This window comes from Poecilia reticulata, linkage group LG4, assembly GCF_000633615.1.
Source record: "Poecilia reticulata strain Guanapo linkage group LG4, Guppy_female_1.0+MT, whole genome shotgun sequence".
Lineage (NCBI taxonomy): Eukaryota > Metazoa > Chordata > Actinopteri > Cyprinodontiformes > Poeciliidae > Poecilia > Poecilia reticulata.
The window spans coordinates 17260675-17274026 of NC_024334.1; the positions used below are offsets into that span (position 1 = coordinate 17260675).

At 40.8% G+C, this 13352-nt stretch overlaps 1 protein-coding gene across 7 annotated transcripts in view; it reads left to right on the forward strand.

Moving 5' to 3' along the window:
• tp63 (tumor protein p63) overlaps window positions 1-13352 on the forward strand; it is a 40083-nt gene that overhangs the window by 21754 nt on the left and 4977 nt on the right. For 5 of the 7 annotated variants that reach the window (XM_008407663.2, XM_008407662.2, XM_008407657.2 and 2 more), the window contains 6 exons: window positions 10489-10675; window positions 10752-10867; window positions 11799-11908; window positions 11996-12132; window positions 12368-12450; window positions 12537-12661. In XM_008407663.2, the coding sequence (XP_008405885.1) occupies window positions 10489-10675; window positions 10752-10867; window positions 11799-11908; window positions 11996-12132; window positions 12368-12450; window positions 12537-12661 (758 nt within the window). The remainder of the gene's footprint in view (window positions 1-10488; window positions 10676-10751; window positions 10868-11798; window positions 11909-11995; window positions 12133-12367; window positions 12451-12536; window positions 12662-13352) is intronic. The other 2 variants (XM_008407658.2, XM_008407661.2) reach the window with 1 other exon arrangement.

Here is a 13352-nt window from a genome sequence, read left to right on the forward strand (position 1 = left end):
TTGCAGTTTGCTCTCATGTGTTGACACTCCTCTGGTGGGTTTGGGGGGATCTTTTATGCTTGAATGAGTCTCAGGTCGGTGACTATGGTGTTCTTGAGAAGTTTCCACTTTTTGTTCCTTATTCTTGTATCAAACATTTTTAAAAAATCAGAATTTCTGAAACATTAAGTTCTTTTCTGCACCAGTTTGTTTCTAGATGTTGTCCTTTGTCTTTGATCTGCTTCACCGTTCAGCGTCTACCTTTTCTATTGTTGTGGCTTCTGAGTCATCAATGAGACTCGCTGGTGTTTTGGCTTCTAAACCATCTTAGAATTGAATCACAGATTCAAACTCTTATTTAAAGAATCTGTGTTAAATATTTTGTCCACATTAAAACCTTTACTTATATTTCTTGACTGCTGGTTATTTTCTGTCATTCTTCTGAACCAGGCAAACATTTTTGCCCCTTTTTTTTCCACATTGCAGTTGTGTCACTACTTTCCTCGTCTTGTTTAAGAGTGAAACCTGCTGATATAAATCTTAAGTAAGTAAATATTAAGGATACTTTTTTCAACACCAATACAGATATCTGAGGTTTAGTATTGGTAAATACAGAAAAAACAGACATAAAAGTACTGAATTACAAATTTATTTGATAACTCTGTACCAGTACAGCACTTTTAAATAAACCAACAGCTTCACAAGCTTGGTCAAACAGAAACAACACATCTTTAATTTGTTCAGTGGGTGTAGTTCAGAGCATATCAGCCAAAATAATAATAAGGAAACTGAAACTGAATATGTTGACTAACTTGATCAAACATGTAAAAATAAATGGCAACAAACCTTCCTTCAAATGGTTCAGAAAGTGCAATTAAGAATCCTAAATGTATTGTAAAATAAATAATGTAGAATGATGTCGCTCAGAGCACAAATCATAGAATTAGACTGAATAGATCTGTCCTTGGACTGGGTGTATTATCACTTATACACAATCTAGGATGTTATTTTCTATGTCTAGAGTCTAGACCAATACAGATATTAATATCAGATCTGTCCAGAAAGCTCCAAGTTGGTTCATCTTCGTTCCTTCCTTGTTGGACCGTTAGACTAGTTTATACTGATGTACTAATGTGAATCAGTTTATTTCTTTTAGTGATTTTTTGTGTAGCTATGAAAATAATCATATTAATGATTAAATCTCATGTGTATTCTAATTTAATTGTGTATTGTGCTGTGAAGATTTCATATTACATCCTGTTTCCATTCATTGTGGTTCTGATCCCAACAAAAACATCTGAACCAACTCATTATGACTAGACTAAAATAACAGGTGACCTCCTGCTGGTAGATACTAAGTACTGACATCTTTGAACCAATTGTCTTAAAACACACTATATGTGTTACTAAAGTGTCACTTTAACTCACAGACTAACACCGTGAGCACGAATGTTCTGGACTGAAGAGTTTAAAAATAAAAACCTAAAGAAAGATTGAATTATTATTGTTGACATAGCGGCCTCAGTTCACCCTAAAGTTGAACAAAGTTCACCTGTGTTGACAAAAGTCGTAAACAAGCGGAATCGTTGCTCCAGGTGCGGCGATGCAGCTAGATGTCACTGTGTGACAGTGAAGCCACACAACCAGCTGCTCCTGCACTGGTTGTGTGTGTGACAGGTCTGAGGGACAGCTGTTGCATCAGCGCTCCACCTGTTTGCTTGTTTACGCGCCGCTCCGTTCAGACAACCTGACTGGCTGGTGCACCGATGCTCCCTAGCGGACGCCTGTAAAGATTGTGGCTTGGGGCGATGTATTGGGACGGGACAGCGGCGTTGAGAGTCAGGATGTGAAATCCTCTGCGGTTGCATCACGGACCTTCTGAGACACATGTGGATGATTACATAAAGAGTCCTGAATCATCAGCCGTGATTTTCAAACCTCAGCTCCTTCTGCGCCGATTTGAACTTATTCTGCCTCCCGTATAAACCCCAGGGAGTGCTCTCCTTACTCACCTGCCACGCCAACTGTGGGATTGCACCAGTCACCTAATTCCCACACCGCCTCACTCATCCCTCTCATTTTCACAGCCCCAAAAACAAAAGTGTTTGTCTGAAGTAGAACCGTGAGGTGGTTGGCAAGAGGCACGCCCCAGAAGCCTGCTTTACTACACATCCCATCACTGACTTCACGCGGGGAAACAGCCGGAGTCCCACAGTCACATGATGATGCAAGACTGGTTGGGTTGGTCTGAATGTTGTTACACTCCAACAAACACCTTGACCTAGTACTTACTGATTTGCATATGAATATCATTTAAAAGTTCTTGGGGGGCGGGGGTTTATACAAAAACCATCAGTACTCTTAAAGCATTTCTTGCTTCAAGTTTGGTTGAGTCTTTGGGATTGTACCAAATACAAAGTAACTTGAAGTGGACTCAAAAACACAAAAACAAAAGCTGCAAAAACTTTGTTGCGTAACTGTGCACATCCTTACAGAGAATACCTTGTTGAAGCCTTTCTTCATCTTGCAGCAAAGTTGTTTATTTGCATTCTTTTAGCTAAAGTCACAGTTTACATTTTTTGCAAATTTTACAACAATATCCTTATACAAATGTATCAGTCAGCAGTTGGTCCTAAAACCTTGTTGCAGAATGTAGTTCAGTAAGGCGTGGTTCGGCACAAAAACACTGAGCATCACCAAAAGAACTCCACACCCACAGTGAAGCATGGTAGTGGCACCAGCATGCTCTGGGCTTTGTGTTTTTTTATTTAACCTCCATTTAAACAAGTAAATTGATTGAGAACTAATTCATAGCAGAAGACAGAAAAATGTCAACAGAGGGGAAAAAAATGAACCAATAGCAAAAATACAACCATATTCATACTGACTAAATGGACCATAATACACAAAAGTCAACAGTTTTTAAAACCAGTTACATTGATCATGAACTCGCCTTTATTGTTCTTGCTCTCCTCTGGATGGAACCGGAGTGAATGGAGTTATGAACGGTTCCACATTCCTGTCTGGTTTTGCTCACAACCCTTCACATCTCTGCGGGAACGCTGGCGATAAATACAAATTTTTATAAACAGAAAAACATGCATCTAAATGACCAGCTCAGGGCTTCCTACAAGGTAATCAAAGCTTTAAACTGGAGTTCAGAGCTAAATCTGAGAGAAAATTATCATCAACCTGCAGTGAAATTCATGCTCAGTTTCTGCAAGTAGAGTGGACAAGTGTTATAAATTTAAGATGGGGAAAGAAAAGCGAATGCTTAAAACAAATAAAGATTAATCAAACATTTAGTTTAGGGGTGTGCACATTTATTCAGTCATTATTTTGCTTTTTTTCCCCCTAGAAAATTAATTCATTTTTTAGTTGAAAAAATATTTTTAGAAGTTATTAAATTTGATATTATTTTAAMACTRCWKMKGWSCGGAGATGTCGTCATGTTTTTCTTGTTATTTTGGGGGGGGGGGGGTTTATCATAAACCTGCCAGCTTTCAACCCGAATCTTAATCCTAATGAGACTAATGACATTCATCAGCAGTGACAGCTCTGCTTCACATAATTATATATATATTTTTCCCCTCCTTGGCCTCACAGGGAGTCCTTTTTTTTCAGCCTCGTCCTAAAAGACGAGCGATTACAGCTTTGCTTCTCGTCTTAAAGGAGCCTCCCTCGCCTGATCTCAGGAGCTCTGCCTCAAAGCTCTCCTTAATCTCAGCCCAATAGCTCAACGGCTGGACTGACGGACGGATGGCAGAGAGCCACCGAAGATGTCACCGGCGCTGCACAGATCCACTAATGCCCCTTTTTTGTCTTTCTTCTTTTCTTTTCTTTTTTTTTTTTTGAAGACCTGTGGGATCTTCCACGGGACTTAATGGACTGTGTACTGTACTTTTTGATGACTGTTCTTACGGAGACACACCTAATCCCTAACCCACACCTTAACCTCTTCCTGTCTAGGATGAGTGTGACACACACACATGAATACATACACACAACACGTCAACCCTTCCCAGAACGTCTCCCACACGGTTTCCCCCCCGCTGACGGCCTCCGACCTAATGGGTCAGGTTAAAGGTCAAACAATTATGCAGTTTTATCTCCTTTTTTTGTGAATTAATGGAGTGTAGCAAATGAGGCGACCATTGTCATTGCGAAAGATTGGTGGTGTTTGCCGTGTGTATTATCCGCCGCCGTCAGAAAGCGGCCATGGTCCGGGCTATCGGTGGGCCGCCGCAGAGCTCAGGGGGGGATTACAGTAATGGATTGACGGCCTGTAGGTAATACTTGTGTAAATACCGTGTGCCTCTTTCCTGAACCCTGTGCTCTCGCAGAGGGCTCTGTCTTTTTGAGGAGAGTTAAGCTTGATGGCTGCATCTCACATTGCGCCGCAGGAGGAGGAGGACAGGCTGTGAATGCTCAAAGAGAAGAGTGTTCCAGCGAAAGGCAGCAAGACGCAGCTTGCCCCTGGAACATCTGCGGGCCCGTCCCACGCCTCACGAAATTGGGCCGAGACTTGTTTGTGTCAATGAGCCTGTCGCGACTCGCCCATCGCACGGAGAGAGACAAGCCCTGAGAGCCGCAGATGGGAAAAAAGGTGGAGGGGGAATTTTTTTTTTTTTTTTCCAAGGCAGAATTGGAAAGGTTTTATGACAGCTTTGGGATCTCTCCATGATCGTCATGGAAAAGCACATTCTTCTACAGCTACAATTACCAGAGTTGTTTTTTTTTTCTTCTTTGGGCTCGGTGCTGCGCAACTTTGCTTCACTGTTTTTTACTTGGAATATACTTCCTTTAAAAAAAAAAATCTTTTTTTTTTTTAACAAATATTATTATTGATTTTTTATTTATTTACACTTTATACATCAAAAACACAAAATATTAGCTGGACAACTCGAAGAAAAAGAGAAATGGCAATGACAAAAACAGTCAAGGAATCAGGCAGGGAAACGATTGTTACAATGCAAAAACACAAAATCTCACAAAGTATTTTTGGTGTAGTTTCTAGTTTAAGTATCTTTGTGCACTTGAAATTAGACAAAACCAACTTACAAATAACCTTTCAGAAAGATATGTTTGTTTTGAGTCAATAATTCCTTAATATTGATAACAAAGGGCTAGTTCCACTGGCAGATTATTTAACTCGTAACATGGGAGAACTGGCACTTTTTCACCAAAACAAAGAATTATTGACATAAAACAAGCTCCTACATTTTGCAGAAAATGAATTAGTGAATTTGTTTTGTCTTTCAAGTGAACTAAGACACTTGAACTAGAAACTACACCAAAATACTTGGTGAGAGTTTGTGTTTTTGCAGTGTTTCAATTGTTTCCCTGCCAGTTAGTTGCTTAAACCAGATTTTTAAAAGTTTTTATATTACCTTTATTTATCCACGTAAGTTGATTGAGAATAAATTATTTTCAACAACGACCTGTTTCAAAAACTTTAAAACATCATACAACATCATAGAATATTTTACTTTACAGTCCCACTAAACAGTCGAGCTACAAAAACAGATTTTGGAAATAATTTTAAGCAATACGAACAGTTTTACCTTTTCTCCTAAATTAATACACATCTGGTTTTTATGGTTGCTTTATTGATTATTTTTAACCAAAAAAAAGTGCAGGATGGAGAGAATTGATCAGGAGAGTGATGTGTATTGGATCCTCAAACTACGAGCGGCCACAGGGCAGCGTACAGGTTAGCCTCAGGACGCGTGTCATCACATGATCGGTTGGCCAAGATAAGTTCTGCTGACAACCAGCAGACATATCTCTCTTTTGGGGGATGGAAACGGTCCTCTAAAACGTTCAATTTATTTAAATAAAGAAGCGGTTTCTTCTCTTCTTGCTTCTCAAAAAGCAGGAAAAGGAGGAAAGAGGGGAACGGAGGGGGGGGGCGAAGCCGCTCTTTTGGATTATTGTTGATTTAAACAGGTTTGGAAGACGCTCCAGGCATGACATGACATGTCAGGAATGAAGAAGACAAGACCAGAGGCGCCAAACAGTGCTTGTTTAAGGCCTGATGTTTGTCAGGACTTGACTCCTGCATGCGCCCGCAGCGCCTGTCAGGGAGAGAAGAACGCTACAGCTGTGGGCCTGCCTCAACCTGCGCTGCAGAGGAAGTCTCTCTTTCTCTCTTCTTTTCTCCCTCTTTCCTTGTCACGGGGAACTTCAGCAGGATTTAGAAAGTAACGGCGCACACACACACACATATCCCTGCAAACTCTCCTTTTGCAGTTTTCTACCAGTACTAGTTTAGCAGCAGTACAGTTGCGTTGCTGCATTCGTTTCTTTTGGTCGCGCCACGTGTTGAATGTCCTGCGGACCAATCACGTGTGATTCCCACCAACAGTTTTTTTCTTTTCTTTTTTCTTTCTTTCTTTCAAATGATTGTGATTAAGCGGCTCTCTGCATTGTGCGGCCGTGTTGTTCCTCGCCTGTGTAATTCACATTGTGACCAATGAAAGGCCCATAATTACACGTTAACACCTGAGCACCGCGCCCTGTGTGAGCCACTGGATCCCATCAGTCAACTCGCCGTCCTCCTCCACCCTAAATGCTCTCAGCAGCAGCGACTGCGCTCGCTCTCTGCACTGCAAACACACACACGCACACACACCAGCAGCAGCACATAGTTGCGCTCTTAAAAGTTTGTAGCTGGAGGGCTGGGATGGTTACCTGCTCTGTGTGTGTGTGTGAAGGGGGGGGCGTGTGTGTGTGCTTTGCATATGATGGAGCGTAAATGCTGAGGTTTAAGATCATCTAAACAAACTGCTTCAAACATCTCTGATTGGATCATTGTGCATCACCTCGTGTTGTTTTTGCTACATAAATCCTTCTCCCTGTGATCACACCATTAAATGATCAGTTTTTTCTTTAGTTTTTTTTTTTTTGCCTCCTAATCCTTGGCTCTCCTTTTCTGTTTCTCCTCGCCTGCGTTTGGCTTCTCCACCTCATTTAGCTGATTGACAGAGGCGTACGGGGAGTATCGGGTTAGAGGCGAGGGGACAAGCACCACTATTTATCTTAACTTCTTCTTTTCTTTAGTGTTTTTTTCCCCCTTCTTCTTAAGAAGCGGTGGTTTTAGAAAGCCGCTTTGATTTTTAAGGAAGACTCAGTTCAGCCGTCGTGTTGACATACATGTCACAGAGCCTGAACTGTGCTTTGGATTTTAAGTCGCCATTCCTCCACTGCAAAAACCCCAAATCTTACCAAGTAATTTTGTTTAGAGTTCAATGTCACTTGAAATAAGACAAAACTAACTTACAAGTGACTTTTTTTTGCAAGATATAGGAGCTTGTTTTAAGTTACTAATTTCTAAATGTTGATCATAAAAATTACAAGTTCCACTTTCAGGTTATTTCACTTATAGGAAAAATCTTCTATATCTTGCAAAAACGTTACTTGTAAGTTCGTCTTGTCTCATTTCAAGTATATTATGATAGTTGCACTAGAAACTAGACTAAAATACTTGAGGTTTTGTTTTTGCAGTACTTTCTTTAACATTTTATTTAAGTAGCATCATATGAATCTCGCAAAACTGTTCTTACAACTTTAGCTTTGGCTATTTGATAAAAAGCTAAGTAGCAGATAAATGTGTAGTGAAGATTAAATATGGTCATCAACTTAACTATTTGTTTTAAGAAATATCTGAAAAGTGCGATGTGCATTTATGAATTCATCCCCGCTTACATTTAAATGTACAGTACTTGCACAAAGTCCAGTGAATGCTTTGCTTTCGTAATTCAGCCATTTTATAAATGCTAATTTAATCTACCAGTGGGTGATTTAATCTCAGTATAAAACCAACTGTTTGGTTTGTTAGAGATCATTAGTGAGCAAGCAGCGACATGAAGACCAAGGAGAGCAGCGGGCGGGTTAGAGAGAAAGTTGTGGTGAAGTTTAAAGCAGAGTTAGGCTGCGTATTAACCCCCCTTTACTCTGACGCACCATAACTAAAATCCAGTGAAACCAGTCGGAAATTCAGTCCATCAATAAACGTAGAAAATCTACAGAAATATTACAATATTTTAACTCTGGAGCCTGTAGGTAACTCTGGAGGAGCTGCAGAGTTACCTACAGATATTACAGACTGTAATAGAAAACATGTGTTTTTGGTTTGGTTTCTAGTGCAAATATCTTTCTACTCTTGAAATAAGACAAAACTAACTCACAAGTGACTTATTAGCAAAAAATGGGAGCTTAATAAAAAAAAATTACAAATTGCACTGGCAGATTATTTCACCTATAACATGGGGAAAATGTTTTGTTATAAGTGAAATAATATGCTGATGAATCTAGTATTTTTTCAAATCAATATTAATGACTTAAAAGAAGCCCTCATGTCTTGCTGAAAATACATTTGTAAGTTAAGTGTGCTGAGATATTTAAACAAGAAACTAGACCAAAAATACTTGATAAGATTTTGTGTTTTTGCAGCGGGGAATGAAGTAGATCAAAGAGTTTAAATTAAACCCAAGATAATGTGTGTCAAAGGTACTGATGGATACAAAAGGAAGTTTTACAACTGTATCGTTTTTTCCTTTTCGCTTCCCAATTATGCACTGCTTTTGTCTCGGCCAGTCGTAAAACAAAATGACGTTTGCAGTCGCAGTGTGACAAAATCATACAGAAGCCTTTGTGAGGCACTGATTTCTGTAAATCAGAACCTGCTGGTTGAGTCGAGGTCAATAAGAAAACAGGTTTTGTGTGGAGAGAGGAGTCAGGTGTGTTTGTGCCATGCTGGGGAAAATGAACAACAACACATCCTGGTACTGGGATGAGTTCCCTGATTCACTGGAATTATACTTAATAGAGGAGGAATTTCATGTTGTGTTTGCGTTACCAAACAAGCCGCTGGCGCTTTTTCTTTTTTTTCTTCTTTCCTCTCTCTCTCCCTCTCTGACAAGGGAATATTCACCTCCACCCCCAGCCTGTGTCTTCTGCACACAGAGGGATTTAAAGCCCTGCTTACACAGCAGTGATTTGAATGGTTTGTTTACACAGTTGGGTTGTGCCTATTAGTAACAATTCAGTCTTTTCTGATGGCTTACTGCTTATCAATCCCAGCAGTGCCAGGGATCAAGGCACATCCATTATTTATGACTCTCAGGCTCGCCAAGTTGAACGCGGGCCAGCTTGTGTTTGAGCAACCATCGCATTTCGGCATCGGTCACGGGCGGATCGTGCGATTAGTCCTCCACTCCTGCACTCAGACCTGAAAGCGATTCATTTTCAGCCAAGCGCACAAGTCAGATCTGCACCCAGCCTAATATGTAGCTGGAGCATGGCAGCCACTTCACAAGCGCTGCTGTGTATGATGAGTAGCCGTCAGATGCTTCAGCAGAACTCTGATCAAAGCCAGGGCCCCCGTCTAATTACTCCTGGAAGGGTCCATTTTACGGCGGAAGTCCCACAGGCTCTCTGCACGACACTTTTAAGGTTGCCAATACACACTTGTTGCCACCAAACCTCCTCTCTCTGTGTGTGTGTGTGTGTTTATTTATATAGGTCATAATCATAGTGTTGCGTTTAGCACTTTTTGCTTCAGGGAAAAACCAGAAGTGTTCAGTCGGGGCAACAGGTGTTCCAAGATGAATCTGTTGGAGATAATAAATGCAAACTGTAAAATCTAAGAACAGAGACAAGTTTTTCTTCCACACTACAAAAGCATATATTTTTTTTAGCAAATATCTTGAAATAAGACTAACTTACAAATAAAGTAAGTTAGTTTTGTCAACAATTTCTTAATATTGATTTTTTTTTTTTAAGTACTAGTTACACCGGCAGATTATTACATCTTTAAAATGTTTTAAATCAAATATTCTGCCTGTGAAACTAATATATTAAAAAAAGAAGCTCCAAGCTTTCCTTAGAAACATTTTAATCTACTTAGAATAATCAGTCAAACTGAACTGTTTGATAACTAGGATCAATTGGAATGTTTGAAATGAAATGATTTTTTTTTTTGTAAAGTGCCTTAAGATGACATTTGTTGTGAATAAATTGAATTGAATCCCGGATCTTTTTCATCAATAACTTACTTATAAGTTAGTTTTGTCTTATTTTGAGTGTACTAAGATATTTTCTCTATAAACTAGACAGAAAATATTTTATAAGAGTTTGTGTTTTCACAGTGTAGATGATATTTCCTGTTTGTTTAAATGTTCTGATGCACAGGTGTCAAACACCAGGCCCGCAGGCCAAACCGGCCCACCAGCACTATTAATGTGGCCCTCTTGACATCAAAGGGCCACATTAACAGTTGCAGCTTTAAGCTGTTTTCTCTTTATAGAACTAAACTACGTCGATGTGAAAAGTTGTTATGAATGATTACTGTTTACTAAACTAACACAGAGATTAATATTAATCTTAATATTTTAACGGATAGTTTTCTCAGTAGATTCTACCGCAGCCGGCCCTTTAAAGACACTTATAATCTTGATGTGGCCCAAAACAAGAGTTTTCATTTCCACCTCTGTTCTTATGTTTCAGTACTCGACAGACCTAAAGAAGCTCTACTGCCAAATTGCCAAGACCTGTCCCATCCAGATCAAAGTGCTGACCCCGCCTCCGCAGGGGGCCGTCATCCGGGCCATGCCCGTCTATAAAAAAGCCGAGCACGTGACCGAGGTGGTGAAGCGCTGCCCGAACCACGAGCTGAGCCGCGAGTTCAACGACGGTCAGTCCCAGACCTCACACTCTGTGATTGTTGTTAGTGCGAAGTGTTTTAATGACCCCGACGGTTCCGCTTCCAGGTCAGATCGCGCCGCCGAGCCACCTGATCCGCGTGGAGGGAAATAGCCACGCCCAGTACCTGGAGGACACCATCACCGGGAGACAGAGCGTACTAGTTCCATACGAGCCCCCACAGGTGAGGAAACCTTTGAGCTTTTTCACGGTTTGCCACTTTTTAAATACACAATATGTGAAAGATAAAATATGCATGGGTTTAAAGATGCTTACGAATAAAAAAAATCAGAAAAGCAAGTTTTTTTACTTTTGACCTTTGGAGAGTGGCAAGCAGGAAGCCGTCAGCTTTGGGGGTGCAGCAGAAATGTAGAAGAAGTTAGTCTGATTGGAAAAAATGCAACTTCTTTTGGTTTTAGAAATTTAGCAGCACAAAGATGGTGCAATATCACAAAGATGGTGGTGGCAGCATCTTCCAGGCTGGAAAAAGACTGGAGAGACTGGATGACTTTAAACATGCAGCCAAAACCACAACGGATCAAAGGAGATTTGTTCAAATGGCCCTGTCAAAGTCCAGACCAAATCCATTTGAGACTCGAAAACATTCAATCTCAGCTTCAGCTATTTACAGTGCTGATTCAGGAGGGGTTGAATAGAAATGCACTCTACTCATTTCATACCTTCAAAATGATGCACTAGTTTGTTTTGGTCTATTAAATAAAATTACATTGGAGTTGTGGTTGTAAGGTCACAGTGCTGAAAAGGTTAATCTTCATGGTGTTCTAAGGTTTTGTAAGGAAATGGTAAATATTTAGTTTGAGTATATAGCAGCAGTTTTTATAATCCATCTGCCCAGATTTAAATAAAAGGCTATAGCTCAACATGAAATAAGAATAAATCCATGTTTTGACATATTGATTAGAAAAGCACCTTGAAAACAGCAGTGGACCGAAGTGTTTGACGGTTTACACCAATCATCATGACATAAAACAGATTAAAACAACGAGTTAACGTAGAGCTACAGAAAACAAGATGAGTAAAAGTGTGATAGAAACATGTTTTTAAAAGAGATTTAAAAAGTCCAATCTCTCTCCGTCTTTGTTTCCTCTCTTCAGGTCGGGACAGAATTCACAACAATCTTGTATAATTTCATGTGCAACTCGAGCTGCGTGGGCGGAATGAACCGGCGCCCCATCCTCATCATCGTCACCCTGGAGACCAGAGAGTAAGAGACGCCGCTCCGTCCTCTTTAGCCGCTGCTGTTCGCTCACTTTGTGTCTGACAGAGTCTCCATGTCTCCCTCCCCTCCCAGTGGACAGGTTCTGGGCCGCCGCTGCTTCGAGGCCCGGATCTGCGCCTGCCCGGGCCGAGACCGGAAGGCGGACGAGGACAGCATCCGCAAGCAGCACGTAACGGACAACTCAAAGAGCAGTGATGGTACGAAGCGCCGTAAGTAGGGCCGGGGCTGGTGGCGGGCTGATGAGCTTTGGCTTTACGTGACGTGCTGACCGGGTCCAGGAGCCTCAACCACTAACACTGCGGGAATGTTAGCATCATCGCTAGCGTTAGCATCCCCTCTGCCTGCCGTCCTGCTCGATCCTTCCTCCTGTTCTGGCTCAGTGTAAGTGTCCAACATGCTGTGGCTTTCCATTCACTCTGCTTTGGTTTTTCTGCTCTTTTCCAGCTTACCGCCAGATTTCCCAAAGCATCCAGATGTCCACCATCAAGAAGAGAAGATCTACAGATGAGGAAGTGTTTTGTTTACCTGTAAGTCTATAAATTATAGAGTAAAACTTTGTTCTGAGCTCCGAACTGCTTCCTAACATTCTCTGATTTTGTTTTATCCACTGCAGATCAAAGGTCGTGAAATCTATGAGATGTTGGTGAAAATCAAAGAGTCTCTGGAGCTCATGCAGTTCCTGCCACAGCACACAATAGAGTCGTACAGACAGCAGCAGCAGAACCTCCTCCAGAAGCAGTGAGTGCCAGCTCTGATTGTTCTGAAGTGAAACAAAGGTTTTCCAGCAACAGTAGAAATGCACCCATCAGCTTTGCGGCCAGGCTCAGACTTTTATCATCCAGTTCAGCCAATTCTGGTCTCTGTTTAGTGACCAGAATGAAAAGCATTGAAAATAAAGTCATCTCTCTTAGGACCAGAGGTGACGTCACACTGGGTGAGAGGGTGTTCGCTGTAAAGTGGGCTTTTATTCCTGTTATAAAACAAAGAGGTGGTATTTTGAGCATAAATTTTTATGTTAGCGCTGAGCGTTATTAGCTTTGTTGATTGTAAACATCAGTTCCAGCTTTTAATGTAGAAACTAAAAGCTGCAGTACGTAACTTGTTACAAAAAATGTTTAACATATTTGTTAAAACTTCCTCCATGTTGCCACAGAATACTGAGGTTTGTCATATTTTACATATTGTAACTAATATGTAAAAAACAAAAACTTTGTAAAAAAAATTTCTACAAAAGTGACATAACTTTAAGTAAACTTAGGTTATGTCAGATTTTTCTGACCGGCTGCTCTCTGGTGGTTCCTGGTGCATTTCTAGCTGCATGTTTTCATGCGTGACTCCAGCTAAACGCCACTAACCGAGCAGATTTGGCAGATAAAGGTCACGGGTTTGATCGCGCTGCAGCTATCCAGAAATTTACCCAGAGTCCCTC